The following is a 15,069-nucleotide window of genomic DNA, read 5'->3' as shown; positions in this document are numbered from 1 at the left end:
GACATTAGCACATAAAATCTGCAGCAGGAGCTAGAAGCTCCAGGTCAGCCATGCAGGTAGCATGTGATTAAATCTCAACAAAAACTTGGACCCCAAAGGCTTGAGTGAGCTTCCCTGTGCTACCTAGTAATGGTGCCACCATGCAGTGTTGGTGAGGGGAGTGAATGCCAGTCCATGATGCCACAAGACAGGGACAGCAGAGACTACATGTTTGCCCTCTACCTTATGTGTCCCTTCCAATTTTAATTTGTATCCTTTTCCTATAATAAATCATACCCATGAGTATAACAAATTTTGATGAGTTCTCAGTCTTTTTAGCAAATTCTTGATCTTGAGGATGCTTTGAGGATCACCTCTGAACTAGTGGTGTCAGAAGTGAGAGAGGTCCTGTAAAAGACTGTGCCCTCTCTAACTTTGTAGTTGGCCAACTGTACAGTTGACCCAATCTCTCTGCAAAGGTTACCCTATCTGTTAAGACAGATTCAATTTTCTTACAGTGTTTGTGCCTCTCAATATGAAAAATTAAACGTGAGAGGATATTAGACTTGGATAAAAAGATCTTCTCAACCTTTCCTTACCTTTCTGAGTATACTCCTGTCTTCCTGTTTGTTTTGACTCCAAGAATATTGGACTAAAATGGCCCTTTAGAGCTAAAATCCAGGCAGCTAAAAATCTGTTAAAGACCCTTTTCTTGTATTTCTTTAATGGGTCAAACAAGGAAGAATTTACTTGTACTGCAGTGGAGAAGAATGAATAAAAAATTAAGAGAAATCACCATAAAGCTTTGGGCCCAGGCTGGCAGAAGAATCTGATACAATGACAAAGCAGATGAGTCCTTGGCAAGAATGCTGAGCGATGCTAGGGCAGAGTGCCAGCTGGCCTTGGCAAGATCACCCCATCAGAGGTCCAGTTCTTCTGCAGCCTAGGAAGCTAATTTGAGGTTCTAAAACTAACTGAGAGAAGCCAAGGCAGAAACATCTGTGGATCAAAATATTGCATAAGAAAAGAGTAAGGTCAAACCCTAGCTGAGGGATAGAAGGGGAGGTGGGAAGTGTAAGTGGGTTGCAAGTGAACTGCAAACAGGCAGAGGCAGACACAGAGAATCAGAAGTGTCACCTTGCCTGCCATTGGGAATTATAGTAGTAGATTCATGCAAGTTCTCACAGTTCTTAAGAGTATCAAAAATGGAACACAGATTCTGACCACTCTTACCAATGTATTCCACAAAAAGACAGAAATGTACGCACACTCTGACTGTAAGTATAATAATCGAGCACAGTGATAAAAATCTAAAATGGACCCAGAGTTGGAGGGAGCAGAAGTCACAAATGGATCTCGGTGGATGCAGGTGAGAGGCAGGCTAGGAAGATCAGCCCCTCCAGGTACGGTGCTGGGTAAAATACATAAGGAAAAAAAAAAGAAAAGAAAAGGCATCCCCCCACCACCCCGTTCCCTAAAGAACTTAAAATCCAATTCTGGAGAAAAACAATAGTAGTACAACATAATACATGTGTTAAATGATGATAAACACAATCAGAATAACTAAGAAAATAAAGAAAGAGCATTTACAAAGGCCTAGGATGAAGCTTAAGCTCTATCTTCAGCTTAAATCAGTGTAGGTAGAAAGTAAGGTCATCTCAGGAGATTGACAGGCAGGAGATTGACACGAACCTAGAGGCAGAAATGTGCTTAAATGTACTCAGATCTAGGGGCCGGAATGAGGAGGGAGAGAACTATTTTGAACTTTCAAGCTAGACTCAAGGGCTGAAGTCTGAAAGGTACTACAACTGAGGTGTCTACTGCCACCTGGTGTCTGTATACCTTAATTACAGATTCAGGGTAACGACTCATCCTACAAACTGAATCCGCCAAAGGAAAAATAAAGCAGGGTGTATAATGTCACACTTTAAAATAAAAATCTCATTTGATTTAGAGCCCTAGTTCTAACATAAGTTCATGGCAAGTCATTAAAAGACAAACAAAAATATTTCAAGCACGTTCTTCTTTGAAGTAAGGGAAACGGATTTTAATTACAGAAAAGCTGTTAGCTTTATATGACTTTTCTCATACACAAACTCACACACATAAAGTCTGCGCTCTTTATATCTCTCCTCTTGCTTTATAGTAAATTATTAGTTTCCTCTGCAGGAACACACAAAGTGGGCCATTCAGGAAGTCTGTGATCTTCCCCTGGAAGGAAGCCACTGGCAGCCCCAGGACTCCACTATATCCAACGTCACGGTCCTGCCAGAGTTCCAGTGTTCTCCTGCACTACCTCCCACCTCCTACCTCCTAGTACCTCAGCAGGAAAGGACACATCTGTGAATCCTCTGGCCTTACTTCAATTCCTTCCAGCTGTAAAAACCACTGCATGGAAAGAAAAGAACATTTCCTAGACTAGGAATCCCCAGACACCTTCTCAAACCCAACAAGTGAACAGTTTTTCACTCTGGTGAATTATATCCCATTAAGGAGAATGCAGAGAGGAAACCAGCCCTGAGATGACTGTGGTCTGTAAATGTCTGGGCTTCACTGAACTTCACATTCATTTTTCTGACATCTCTGAAATGCAGTCCTGCCCTAACTTAAGAGTCCTGCTTTGCCGGTAGGTTACAACTATTTCATACAAGATGTGGGTCTGAGTTAGGATAAAAATCCATTGCTGGCATTTCATAGGCACAGGGAAAAGAAGGTCTTTTCTCCGCGCCCCCCACCCCCCGCCCCACGTTTGGCCCATCCATCTCCTGGCCTCTGTCTGTGCCCCAGGCCACCCAGGGTGGGCCCTGCTGTGTGGCCTAAGTAAACAGCCAGAAGGTGGGTTTGATATTGGCTTACTGAGGATCTTGTGGAGCCTCTGCGGTGGGGGTCTGCCTGTTCCTCTTGGGTTTCTCAAGTGGCATCTGGGACATGAAGGGAGAAACAACATGAGGCCGAAGGAGGAAGATGAAGATGAGAAATGAGAAAAGAGCAAGTGCAAATGAGAAAAGAGCAAGACACTTTCACCTCAGGACAGCCTACGTTGGAATCCAAATACAACACAAATGACTTTGCATTAATTTTTCCAGGTAGGTAGACAGTACACTAACTATATCTCTAGTCACTGGGAATTTCTCCCTAACACATCAATGAAGGACAATGCAAAAATAATAATAATAATAATTAAAGAAGATGTTCTAATTTAAAGACAAGTCAATTAGCAAAACTGAGACTTTAGCCATGTTATCAATGCCGTCTAAACTTTTATGTGATTGCTAATTACATTTTTTGTACCCAAACTCATCCAATTAGTTAATTAAAGCAAATTAAGTCTCTTACAAAGAATTTAATCATATATTACACTTTTTGTGCCAAACTAGCCAGCCTGGTCAAACTGATTTGTGAATAAAAAATTAGCAAAGCTTAAAACATTTCCCCAAAGAAGACAGAACAAGTATTGACTAATATGTAATCATTTCTTCTTAATTTACGGAATGGTAGTTTTTCAAAAACTTAGACAATGGACAGTTTATTATAAAAAGTGATGGATTGGGTAAAATAAGTAATTCTTATTAAGAATTTACTCAAAAGTGAATTCTAATTCAGAGAAATCAGGATTATTATTTTCTATTTACAAGGAGAATCATATTTATAATATCTCATATTTATAATAGAATTTACTCTGTGAAATTTGTCTTATGGTGGGTAACATTTCCTCAAAGAAATAACCTCTTTGCTCTCTTTCTTTTTTATGGTATTAACACAGAAGCTCTCGGAAGTTTGTGTGTGTTAGGCTACTGTATTCTTCATTCTTAAAAGAGAATACAGATATTTCTTTGGAGGAAGAGGGGAAAATTTTAAAAAATCAAATTCTAGTATTATGCAATTTATGGGTATGCTTGTACATGACCGATATCATGACACAATGATAGTCCTGCAAGAACTCAAAAAATATGTTTGGGTTCACTTTAGAAATTCCACCAATGGTACAAAATATACAGGCAAACCTTTAGACGTATGGTATGTCATGTGATTACTATAGTTTTACTTTTTCCAATATTATTGAAATGTACAGTGAACACATGGTATTCTTACAAGAAAAAAATAGTTTTGGGGACCACAGCAATGAAATCTTCACTTATGCTTCCTTTTTCAGTGTCACAAGAGAGAAGTGACTCACTTTGAAATTGTTCTGCATGTTTATGGGTAAGAATCAGTTCTCCCTGATAAGAGCAGAAGACACAGGCAATTGGAAGGGTAAATGGCTGAGCTGGGGGTGAAGGTCCCGATAGTAGGGAAGGGACACAGGACAAGAGCACACCCTGTGCTGGGACTCCCCGACTTCTGGGTGCCATTGTGGCACTGCCCAGTAACTTCAGTGCTCAGAGCAGCAGTCCTGCTTGGTAGTTACTGTCATACAGTTCCCTAGATAAAGGACACTCAGCTAGGTGCTGGGGCACACAGCTAGTCAGTGGCAGAGGTGGGGCCGAGTGCAGCCTACTTTCACCCTCCCCACTGCCCGTCCTCAGTCCATGGCTTCATGAAGTCTCCTAGAGGCCCTGAAACTTGCTTCCCCCAGAGCTCTCCTGAGAAGAGAATTATCTTTCCACGTTGCATCTAGTTTATTTTCTTCTCCTGCCACACGTGTGTTTGGAAAAGGGGGAAGAAAAACAACACTGGCCACTCACTTCAAAATGCATGAAGATACATCCTTCAGCAGGGTGCAAAACTACAAGACTGTTCTGCTCTCCCTCCTGAGCGCCTTATATCCCATGAAGGAGAATACAGAGAGGAAACTAGTCCTGAGATGACCCTGGTACTTTCCAGGAAAAAGTGGCCGGCCACAGAAAGACACTCTGCCATAACACGGTGACACAGACACGAGAAGCACAAGCCCACCTTCCCTCCACATTCCATCCTCTGAACCGCCACGCACAAAGATTCCAAGAGCACCCTCATGAACTGCCCAAACTTGGCCCATCAAGACACTTACACAGAGGAGTGACCTCCACTGTGCTGGTGTAGCTGCCATGGTACCTGTCAAGGGCAGGAGGGGAGCACCTGCCTGGCTACCTGGGGATTCCCATCCTCCTTGATCTTGTATATCAAAGTCATTTCTCACAACTTCTGTTGAGATACTCATTATATTTCTATTGTAGTTCAAGAATCATAACATTAAATAAATCACCAAAGGCAAAGAAATAGAAATTTGGGGGGAAAAGGGAGTAATCTCTGTAGGCCTGCTCTCCAAGTTTTGTTTTCAATACATTCCTTTAAAATAATATAAAAACTAAAACTGTAGGCTGCTGGGGCCCTGGGGGAAGCATACCCTTTCCATTCCATCTTAAGCAGAGAAAGGTCCAACCTAAATTTGCAACTAGAATAGGGGAGCTTCTGAAAAGCTTCTTGTGTACCATTTAATTAGCAGTGGAAGACGTGGTGGTGGCCAACAATTACAGAGCACTCGTGTGGACCACATGCATTTATGTTCATCATCTCACTGAATCTGAATGATAGCTCTCCAAGGTAGGTTCTTTTATTATCCCCAGTTCACAGATTAAGTAAACCGAGGTTGACTTAATTTTTCAATGCTGTCTAGGTGGGCTGCAAGTTAAGCCCTGGGATGCCACAGAGCTCTTCATTGTCATGTTCCACCCAAGAAACCAGGTCTGTGCAGTTGTTTAATTCACTGCAGAGTCTCATGTGGAGACCCCTTAATTCCACTAGGCAAGGGCCAATCGCAGGGGTGATGCAAGGAGGAGAAAGAAGGGAACCCAGAGAATTCAAATTACAACAGGAAAATGGCTGGAAAGAGCTAACCCTACCCTACGACTTGGAGCCAAATGGCTTGGCAGATGCCACCATGTTCAGGGATTTGTGATGACAGGGACAGTCTTTTTCCACCCCACTTAGAGCTGCCTTTATAGAACTTTATCTTTTATGTCCAAAGATCAAATAAAAAAAAATCACATTTAATGAGAACTAGTACTAGGGGAAATAAACTGGTGGCAATTAAAGAGTAAAAATAACCTCTCTGTGGCTTCAGACCACAGGGGTTTTCTAATTTTAAAAAGCACAGGCAAATCACTAAAATAAGGCCTTTGGGGCTATGTTCATCTCATGTTTCCTCCCACACCCGTGGTGGTTGGAGTTAGAGGCAGCCATAGCACTTGAGCCCATGGAATTGTGTAGGAAATGGAAGTGCGATCAGGCCAGAGTCATGGACGAGGAAACGCAAACTTGAAGCGAGGAAGTCAAATCCAAGTCTCCTTTGTCACCAGATGCTTTGTGTGGAAGGGGATTGAACAGAGTTAGAAAAGGTCATGGAATCCCAGTTCTTAATGATACCCTTCCTTCCTCTGTCCTCAATCCTCATTTCTACTGTCCACTGACTTTGGACCTAAAGTCTCGCAATTGGCCAAGACGCAAGGAGTCCTTACTTCACTCCTTAGTTTCCATGTGCAGATTGGATTTTGGCCCGACCATGAGGCCGACCTGAAGTCCTCCTCAGGTTAGAATAAGTGAACTCACTCAAACACCCAAATGCACTCAGAGTGACTTAAGATTCCATTATAGGAAAGCACCTCTCTGCCCTGTACTTCTGTGTCCATCTCAGAGTCAAGCTAACTCCTGGAAAAATCCTGGAGTGTCACCAGCTTTCCAGTAAGCCTGCAGACACATAGAAAAACATATAATTGCCTTGAGGACATCACTTTGAAATACTTCCTGGAGTTTCCCAATTTGGGACCCAAAGTGAGCTGACTCAAGATGAGATCAGCTGCCGGAGAGAAAGAAATGAGGAAGTTTACCCTCTGCTTGGGACCTTTGTTCTGCACACCAAGAGGTTTGATATACTCTGTTTCAAGGTCCAGTCTATCCTTGTTCTGTGACCTAAACCCATCCTCCAGAACACTTTACTTACCAGTAGAAAGTGGCATAGTCCACAGTAGAGTGACAGGTCTGAAACTCCCAGGATTTGAGCTTCTGGCATTCTCGATGGGCTCGGAGCTTTACCTTGACTGTCCCTTGACACAGTTCAGGCACTGGCTTTCTCTGGGGTCTGTTGCAGAACTCATTGGACTCTACCCTCCAAGACTCAGCAAAGTCATCCACGTCAAACTTGAAGTTTCCATCTCCACCAATTAAGTCATCACGTTTATGTCCATTGTAATTGCCACAAAGACCACAGAGCTTGCCCTTGAGGTGGGGGGCAGCCATGACTTCTACAAAACTGTCTCCATCCCAGGATATTTCCAAACCTAGAGGAAAAGGACAGGAAAAGACAGATCAGCAGCTCCTGAATCCACCAATAATTCCCAAAGGTACACACCCTTACATAGTACACATGGCATTCCTCCAGAGTTTCGGTTACCTTTTAATCTCACCTTATGGAGTATTGTGTGAAATTATATGAATCACTTACCTAATGGGGCTTAGAATTTTTACACTGTATAAAGTTTGTTCTCACAACATCTTAATGTATTCTTGGTACATAAGCCTATAGATGACTATTTCTTGATCATGTTACTCTAGGGTTTATATTCTTGCCCTTTCTTAAAGGAATTGTGTTGGTCCAAATCATGCCTCATTTATCCAATGACTAGTGGTAATGTGGAAATGGAAAGAAAAAGATGATAGGTGTTTAATGTGCTTTTTCATATCCAGAAATTCCCTCATATAATTATTCCTCCAAATGCCAAAGGGAAATTTCCAAATTATTTGCTGTAATGAGAATATTAAAGCCATCAATACGTAGCATCTGAATATATCCTCTTCAAAGAACAACACTTGCTCCTCCATTATTTTACAGCCATCCTGAGGCACGGGCACTGTTTGATCAATGAGTTGCTGTGGAATCCTTCCAAACACCATCTGAGGGGCTGTCATTCCTGCCATGCTCATAAGCTTCATCATTCAAGGAGGTAATGGCGGCCACCAGGCCATGGGCAAAAGTTCTTCTTATGCATACATCTGCAAGGAAACCATCTTCACTCCAGAAGATAGAGAACATTGGCCCTTCTTGGTTTGCTAAACTGACCATCTAAAATTTTAGAGGGTTTGTCTCCAGATGTGCAGGTCTAAGACCTCCAGGAGCCACTGTAGTCAAGAGCCCTTCTGAATGATGAACTTTCTGTGTGACAGATAGAACAGCCAAATTATGCTGTCACACAGCACAGACACATCTGACTACAAGGTCAGGAAGAAATGCTCTCACATCCACGCTGATGCTGTGTGTGAAGACACTGCCCACAAGAAGGAGGGACATTTATTGAAAGCCTTTTGAGGTTCAACTCAAAGCAAATGACAAATTTTCCAGCCAGAGTTTTGCTTTATGTCTCAAGTGTGTATTGAAAGCCTTGCTCACTGTTTTCCTGGCCACACCCTGCTAGTTTCTGAGCTCCCCTGTCCTGTGAGTGGGAGTTCTATACACCAGTGAATGTGAATGAAAGAGTGACCTTCCAGCCAGAACCCCAGGTACATCTACAACAGGCAGTGTGATGTCTGCCCTGAGACTTCTCCTTATTCATTGCCACTGTCTCCAAAGAGTGAAAATCAGAGGAAGATTCTCTTTTTTTCTTTTCCCCCCTTTTTAAATTCTTTTTGGTTTTTATTAAATCATAATTGTGTACACTGATGCATCTCTGGGGTTCAGTGTACTGATTTGATATACAATGTGAACTGCTTACATTGAACTGATTAACACATCCATCACAATTATACTCTTTTCTTGATAGTTTTAAAATGTACCATATTAGGTGAGGAACCCCAAATACCCTCCCTCCTCCTGCCTCCTTCCTCCCCTCCCCTTTCTCTCCTCTTCCCTTCTACTTTCTGGATTATAGTTATGTTTTATCATTTGTATGAATGTGTAGGTGATTATATATTGATTCATACGAGTCTCTTCTCCCAGAGAGTAGAATGACAATTACAAAGGCTGGGAAGGGTAGCAGGGAGTAGAGAATAAAGTGAGAGTCAATGGGTACAAAAATATAGCTAGATAGTTAGACATAATGGATAATATTTGATAGCACAACAAAGTGACTATAATCAACAATAAGTTAGGGTCTACTTTAAAATAACTAAAAGAGTAGAACTGGGAAGTTCCTAACACAAAGAAATGATAAATGCCTGAGGTGATGGCTACCCCAATTACCCTGATTTGATTAATACACATTGTATGCTTATACCAAGCATCAAAACATCACATGAGCCCTATTAAGATACACAACTATTATGTACCCATAACAATGAAAAAGAAAAATTATATTGAAAAGAAGGGTCTCTGTCCCCCTTATGTCTACGTTTAAAATCTTATCCTCTTGGGTTCCTGACAAAACCTACTCTTTCATTTTGCCTGTTTTGAATCTTTGAAAAGAACAAAACAACTTTCCCTCTAAAAGGCTTTCTCTTTGTTCCTGAGACTTCCAAATTAGGTTGATAAGCCAATGTTCAGAAGTTGAGAGATGAGGTAGTGATGGCACAGGGAGTGGGGAGGGGAAGATCTTACCTGGACATGGCATTGGCATAAGGCAACACCAGTGTGATGTAAGAAAGATGAGGAGGAAGTGCCTAAATGTAAGATCCCAAAGCTGATATCCTTTAAATGTGAATATGGTCCCAGAGGAGAGCAGGCCGGTAAAAGCACTCCTGAGAGTAGGCCACACAAGTGCCCCAGAAGGAGTTTCTTCAACAGAGTTACTGGCAGAATAAAACCAGTGGTCAATAAACCGGGTTTCTCAAGAAATATATGGAAAGGCCCATAAGGCAATCACTGTATGGCAAATGAAAGAAATAGAAGCATTCTTGGTCCAAGGCAAATGATAAAGAAGATTATTTGGTTGGGTGAAGGGAGGGGGGAGAGAGGGAAGGAGGAGGGGTCTCTTTAGGGAATAACTTGGTAAAGAGAAGACAGTGATGGGACCGGGTAATGAGAGAGGGGATTTGGCGCTAACGTACCCACACACCGGGCTGACCTCACACGTGGATCTCTGCGAGAATATGATATCAACTCCGACAACCACAACTGTCATATAAAATGATTCCATTTTTTCATATTCTATCATCTAACACATTATCTAGTATATAGTATGACTCTATAAATAAATAAAGGAATTACCCCAGTAACGTCAAATCTGTGAAGCCAAAGAAATTATAAACTTTATGCTAGGTAAGACACCAAAATAACCATTTTGAAAGAAGACAAGCAAACTATAAGAGGATTTATAATGTACTCTCCAAGGTATTGAAGAAACTTGACCTCACAAGCCTGTAGCTGGGCAGCTGCCCAGCAAGAGAAACGACTGGAGAAAATCAATTCCATACAAAGTCTAACTTTTAGAGCATAATTCTAAGGATTTTCCATGTTGCAAAATTTTCCAAACTACAAATCTCTTTCCTAGACAGCAGGCAAATACTGTTCTTCCAAGTGCCACAAATGGTTGAGGATTTACACCCAAAGGACTTCCAATGTCATTACTATTGAAGATGATATACTAAATTTGAGGCTTCGGGCAATTGAGTTCATGGGAATTCAACTCACAGCGAACACACCAACCAACTGTGCTCTTGCTCCGCAGGGCTCTTTCACGTGGTAGCCCCTGCTTCAGAAGATGCAGATTCACTCTGTTTTCAGCAAACTCTTCTCAAAACTCACAACATCTCATTCATAAAACACAGCCCCCAAAGTTAGAGAAGAATTTGCAATTCACTCTCCTTTTTTCTTCCTTCTCCATGTTCTTAGTACAGTAAGAGGATTTTTACAGACTAATGCAAGGCGTCATGTAAATTGTGACAGAATGACTTAGGCTACTAGGGATGCCTTTGTCTTTTGCTATATCATTTACATATGGGTCTGAGTGAACATTTTCACCCTATACATAAGTAAAATTCATACAAAGTAGATTATAGTAGTGGAAGGGAAAAAACTAATAAGTTGTAATTGATGGAATTGCTCTTCCAAATGGTATTTTAAATAGGCATCTTCTGAGATGGAAACATCATGGCAGGGTTTGAGAGGCTCGAGATCGTCCTTTCTGCAGCTGGGATGAGTTTTCCAATTCTCTGCATGGGAAATTGGGTAGAAATAACTGGCAGAGTCAGAAGGCTAAAGCTGAAGCATATGTCCCATCTGGGGATGTGAGCAGCAGCCGCATTCCTTCCACTGTATGAAGGGATTTCCAATTTTCCCTTCTCACCAGTGAATGTTTTACTAACTTATTCTTCACCTTCAAATGTGTGACCTGGCTCCAGACCACTGGGGGGGGGGGGTTGTTGTTGATAATGTAGTTCTTTTATTTTGTAGGTGGTGTTGTTATCTTTCTGGTTGTTATTGTTACTGTTGTTGTGGTCCACTCAAAGGTGCAAAATCTACAGATATACACTAGAGTGATGTTTCAGAAAGGATGGATGCATGTTTAGATTTTATACGCAGAGGGAGGTGCGGCTAGGATATAGTCTCTGGGTTTATCAAGCATAAAGTCTACTCAAAATAAAATAAAAAGTCATGCTCCCATGTGTTAATGCTTTCCCATGCATCTGATGTAACTCTTTCAGGTGAAGCTGATGAAGTGAACAGATGGCAGAAAGGAAATATTTTTCAATTATTTGCGAAGTGTTAAGAGTTGGGGCAAGGGTGTGTGGTGAAGGTGAGCAATGCTTTCTTAAGCTACTAAGCCTTGTTGGAAGCCACTTGTTATAAGGTAGGCAGCTACAGCCTAGTTCTACCCAAACTACACCACCACCTGTGCTACCTTGCCAAATGATTCCGTCATGAAGTGCTGAGTCCACAAACCACAGGGGCAAAGAGCCATTACTCCCTGTTTCCCATCTCCCAGCTGCAAGTTTGATTTAAACTTCTATTTTGAAGAAAGCAGCCTTTGGTCATGTGAGCTTACTTCTTTTTTTTTTTTTTTTTAATTTTATGGAAGAAGACCACAAAGGAAATACTGTGATATTTTAAATAGACAATCAATAGGTAGTAAAAAGAAAAATCTCTCTAAGGGGTAGTTTAAACTGAGATGCCTAGACAAGGGTGGAAAACACTATTGTCTGGAAATAGAATTGATTCATTCAAAGGATAAGCACAAAGCAAGTTGAGTGCCCAGAGGAATACAGCTCTTCCCTAGGAAGCAGAAGGCTGGTGTGATTCGTGTGCTACAGGAAATTGTTCAGCTGGGTATTAAGAGTAGTGTGAAAATTATTTGCATCACAGAAAGAGAGATGGAAAAATAAAAGAAATTGTAAAACTGAGTATAAGACCTCGAGCAGTTGGATTCACTAATCTAACGATAGTATTTACGATCTATTATGATCTTCTTAGTAGCCTTGTCCTCTTGCTCATTTTTATAATGTGGAAACCTTACAAAACGTAAACTTATTCCATAAGTTTTGTCAGCTGTGAATGGAACAGGCTGGAACTTCCTAGGCTGTTAGTAATCTTCAAGTACCCAGGATTCTTTTGGGAACTGTGCTGTGGTCGGCCCAATAATTTCCATATCAGTAGAAGCCGTCGTGTTTAGCTGGCATGCGGATAGCTAGGCAAGGGGCTTCTAATAAGTGCTGTAATAATGGGCCATCTTGTATATATTTTCCAAGGAGTCAAAAAATGACTTCTCCTTTAAAGAAATGAAGTGGGGTCTACATTTGTGAAGTGGTATGTTATTCAGAAACAAGAACAAGTGTCTGAATTTTTTGAGTGGGACTAACCCCTGTACAGTTGAACGAGTAGAGCTCTTCACATCTCTGACATGAAGAGTGGGAATCTTTCCTCCTTTATAGAATGTTCCAGTACATTGACACTTAACATTCTGTTGCTGAAACTGTGTTATACATACCGTCTAGCTAAAAGCTCCCTGGGTTTTTCCTTGGCTTTCTGCCTTTGTTTAGCTAAGATGAAATTCCGCAGGTTCAGATCAATTTATCTAGATAGATTTTGGCTTGAATTGAAACAATGACCAGGCTTCTGAAGGTACAGCAGAAATGGTCTGTATGTCGCTGAAAATTGCCTACTCTATCAAATGTTTCATTATCCTAAGAAACAGGAAATCAAGTGATGCTTTTATGCTGCTAAATTCTTATCTCTGCAGAAAGAAATACACTGGTTTTCTTAGAGTATCTCACTTTAAAAAATACAGTATCCCAGGAGAACATGCAGGGGCATGTTGAACTGACAAACCCTACGTTTTAACTGAAGGCAGCATGGAAAGGACTGTACATGATAGAATAAAATGCAACAGGGACCTGAACTCAGGTCTTTGGGCTGAGAGCTGCTTCTAAAATGCTTTTCTTAGGTGGCAACTAACAGAGGCTAACAGCAGCCATGAATAGTTTGGCCTCAGGGGAAATGTACCTGTGCCCACAGAGTGAAAATGTAGAGTTCAGTGAGCCTAAAGCCACATGGGGTGCTGAGAGAGGGTCTGTGGCCAGCTGCATGTGCCCAAGGCCAGGCAGAGGGAAATGCTTTCAAAGCAAGCATCCTGAGTGTCGGCTCGCAGAGTGTGGCTAGCCACCACCAGGTGAGCATCCTTCCCCAGTGCCAAGAGTGGACGAGACTGCTGTGGTTCCTGTCATCTCCACCCGCATCTGCACGTCTACAGGTGGTGCCCTCCTGTTCCGTGGCATAGGACAAATGAGCGGGATAAGGCTGCCCCTGCTGCAGACCAGGAGTCTGCAAGAAAGGGTTTGCTGTGGACACTTAGCGTTTCCTTCGAACATCGCTGACACTAAGCTGTTTTTGAGGACTCCTCCTGCCTGCCTTCCTGGACAGATGTTAACACAGAAACGCTCTTTCTCACAGATGTGAAACTGCCCATCACTGGCTGAGCTGGAAGAGACAATTCCAGGCTGGACACCGGTGGCCCACAGTCACATCAGAACTTGAGAGCGAGCGTGCTTAGAAAGTGCACCCGCTATTTTTATCAATAGAATGAGGATAGAAAGGTTCTGAATATCAGAAGATACTCAGGTGCAAGGCTGAATGATGTCCAGGTGCCAGGCTCCACGCAGTGCAGATGTCCCTAGCTATTTTGTGGCAACTCCGGGATGCGCCTTCTCCTGTGAGCAGGGAAGCCAGTTGGAACAGGGATCTGCTCCGGATGGTTTTCCCACATGGAGGAGAGGCGGGAGGGGGACCCATAGCTCCCGAGCACTCTGACCAAGGGGCCTCCTGAGTGTGCTGGTGAGGAGGAGAGCTGAGCCAGAGCGAGGCCCCAGAGCCCAGCGCCCCGGGAGCCCCACCTGCTTTGGTCGTCACTTTCAGGAGGTAGCCGTCCAGGTCGATGTGGAAGTGCGGCGCGTGGCAGGGCAGCGCGATGCGCGAGCCGTTCCAGCGCACGGCCAGGTGCTGCTGCAGGCTGACCCTGCTGTCGCCCAGGACCAGCTCCACCGACTTGGTCCAGGAGAAGGAGCGGGTCCGGCGGGCATCGTTCTTCACCAGCACCTGAAAGGGTGAGGCAAGGGAGGAGCAGTCTTTTGTCAAAACGTATTGACACGTCCCCTGAAAGTTAAATGTCCGTCCGTCAAAAGTGTTGTAGTGGGGATCTCCGAATACCGTGCAAACGCCAGGCTCTGCGGATGAGTGAGAGACAAAAGCAGGTCACAAGTCAAGCCAGCAAGGATTCACAGAGAAATCAGGGGTCCCTGCAATACCTGGCCGGGCACCTTAGAAAGATTGACTAAGGGAAACTGACTCAAAAAAAAAAAATAAACTTGGTCATTTTTAAAGGTATGTGCCAAACCTCATCTAATATTCATATAACACCTCTGGTGCTTTTATACTTAAAAATTATTTATAATACCTCTGCATTTTAAAGCACCTCTATATTATAGCCTTTCTTAATGGAAAGGATGAAGAAATTGAGTTAAGATAACTAGGAACCCACATAAACAAGAACAAAGTAAGTATATAAATAAATAAATGGCAGCAACATAAGTCACAATACACAGAACCATTAGCAGTATTTCCACTTAACTCATTTAAAAAATTTAGAAACAGGTTATGCTAAATGTTACTCATGGTCTTAAAGATATGGCATTCAACATTCATGTATTTATTTAACATTAATAAATAGAATCACTAAATAGATACATGTTTAA

General features: G+C 42.3%; 1 protein-coding gene across 1 annotated transcript in view; it reads right to left on the bottom strand.

Moving 5' to 3' along the window:
- Window positions 1-15,069, bottom strand: part of BMPER (BMP binding endothelial regulator) — a 258,932-nt gene that overhangs the window by 70,677 nt on the left and 173,186 nt on the right. Inside the window, exons 12-13 of the mRNA XM_012804345.2 lie at window positions 14,212-14,541; window positions 6,899-7,235 (exon numbers count right to left, since the gene is read on the bottom strand). Of these exons, the coding sequence (XP_012659799.1) occupies window positions 6,899-7,235; window positions 14,212-14,541 (667 nt within the window). The remainder of the gene's footprint in view (window positions 1-6,898; window positions 7,236-14,211; window positions 14,542-15,069) is intronic.

The sequence above is a fragment of the Otolemur garnettii genome, unplaced genomic scaffold (genome assembly GCF_000181295.1).
Source record: "Otolemur garnettii isolate 467f Iridium unplaced genomic scaffold, OtoGar3 scaffold00028, whole genome shotgun sequence".
NCBI classification, from domain to species: Eukaryota; Metazoa; Chordata; class Mammalia; order Primates; family Galagidae; genus Otolemur; species Otolemur garnettii.
The sequence above is the reverse complement of the archived record's forward strand: the minus strand, read 5'-3'. Positions and strand labels throughout refer to the sequence as shown.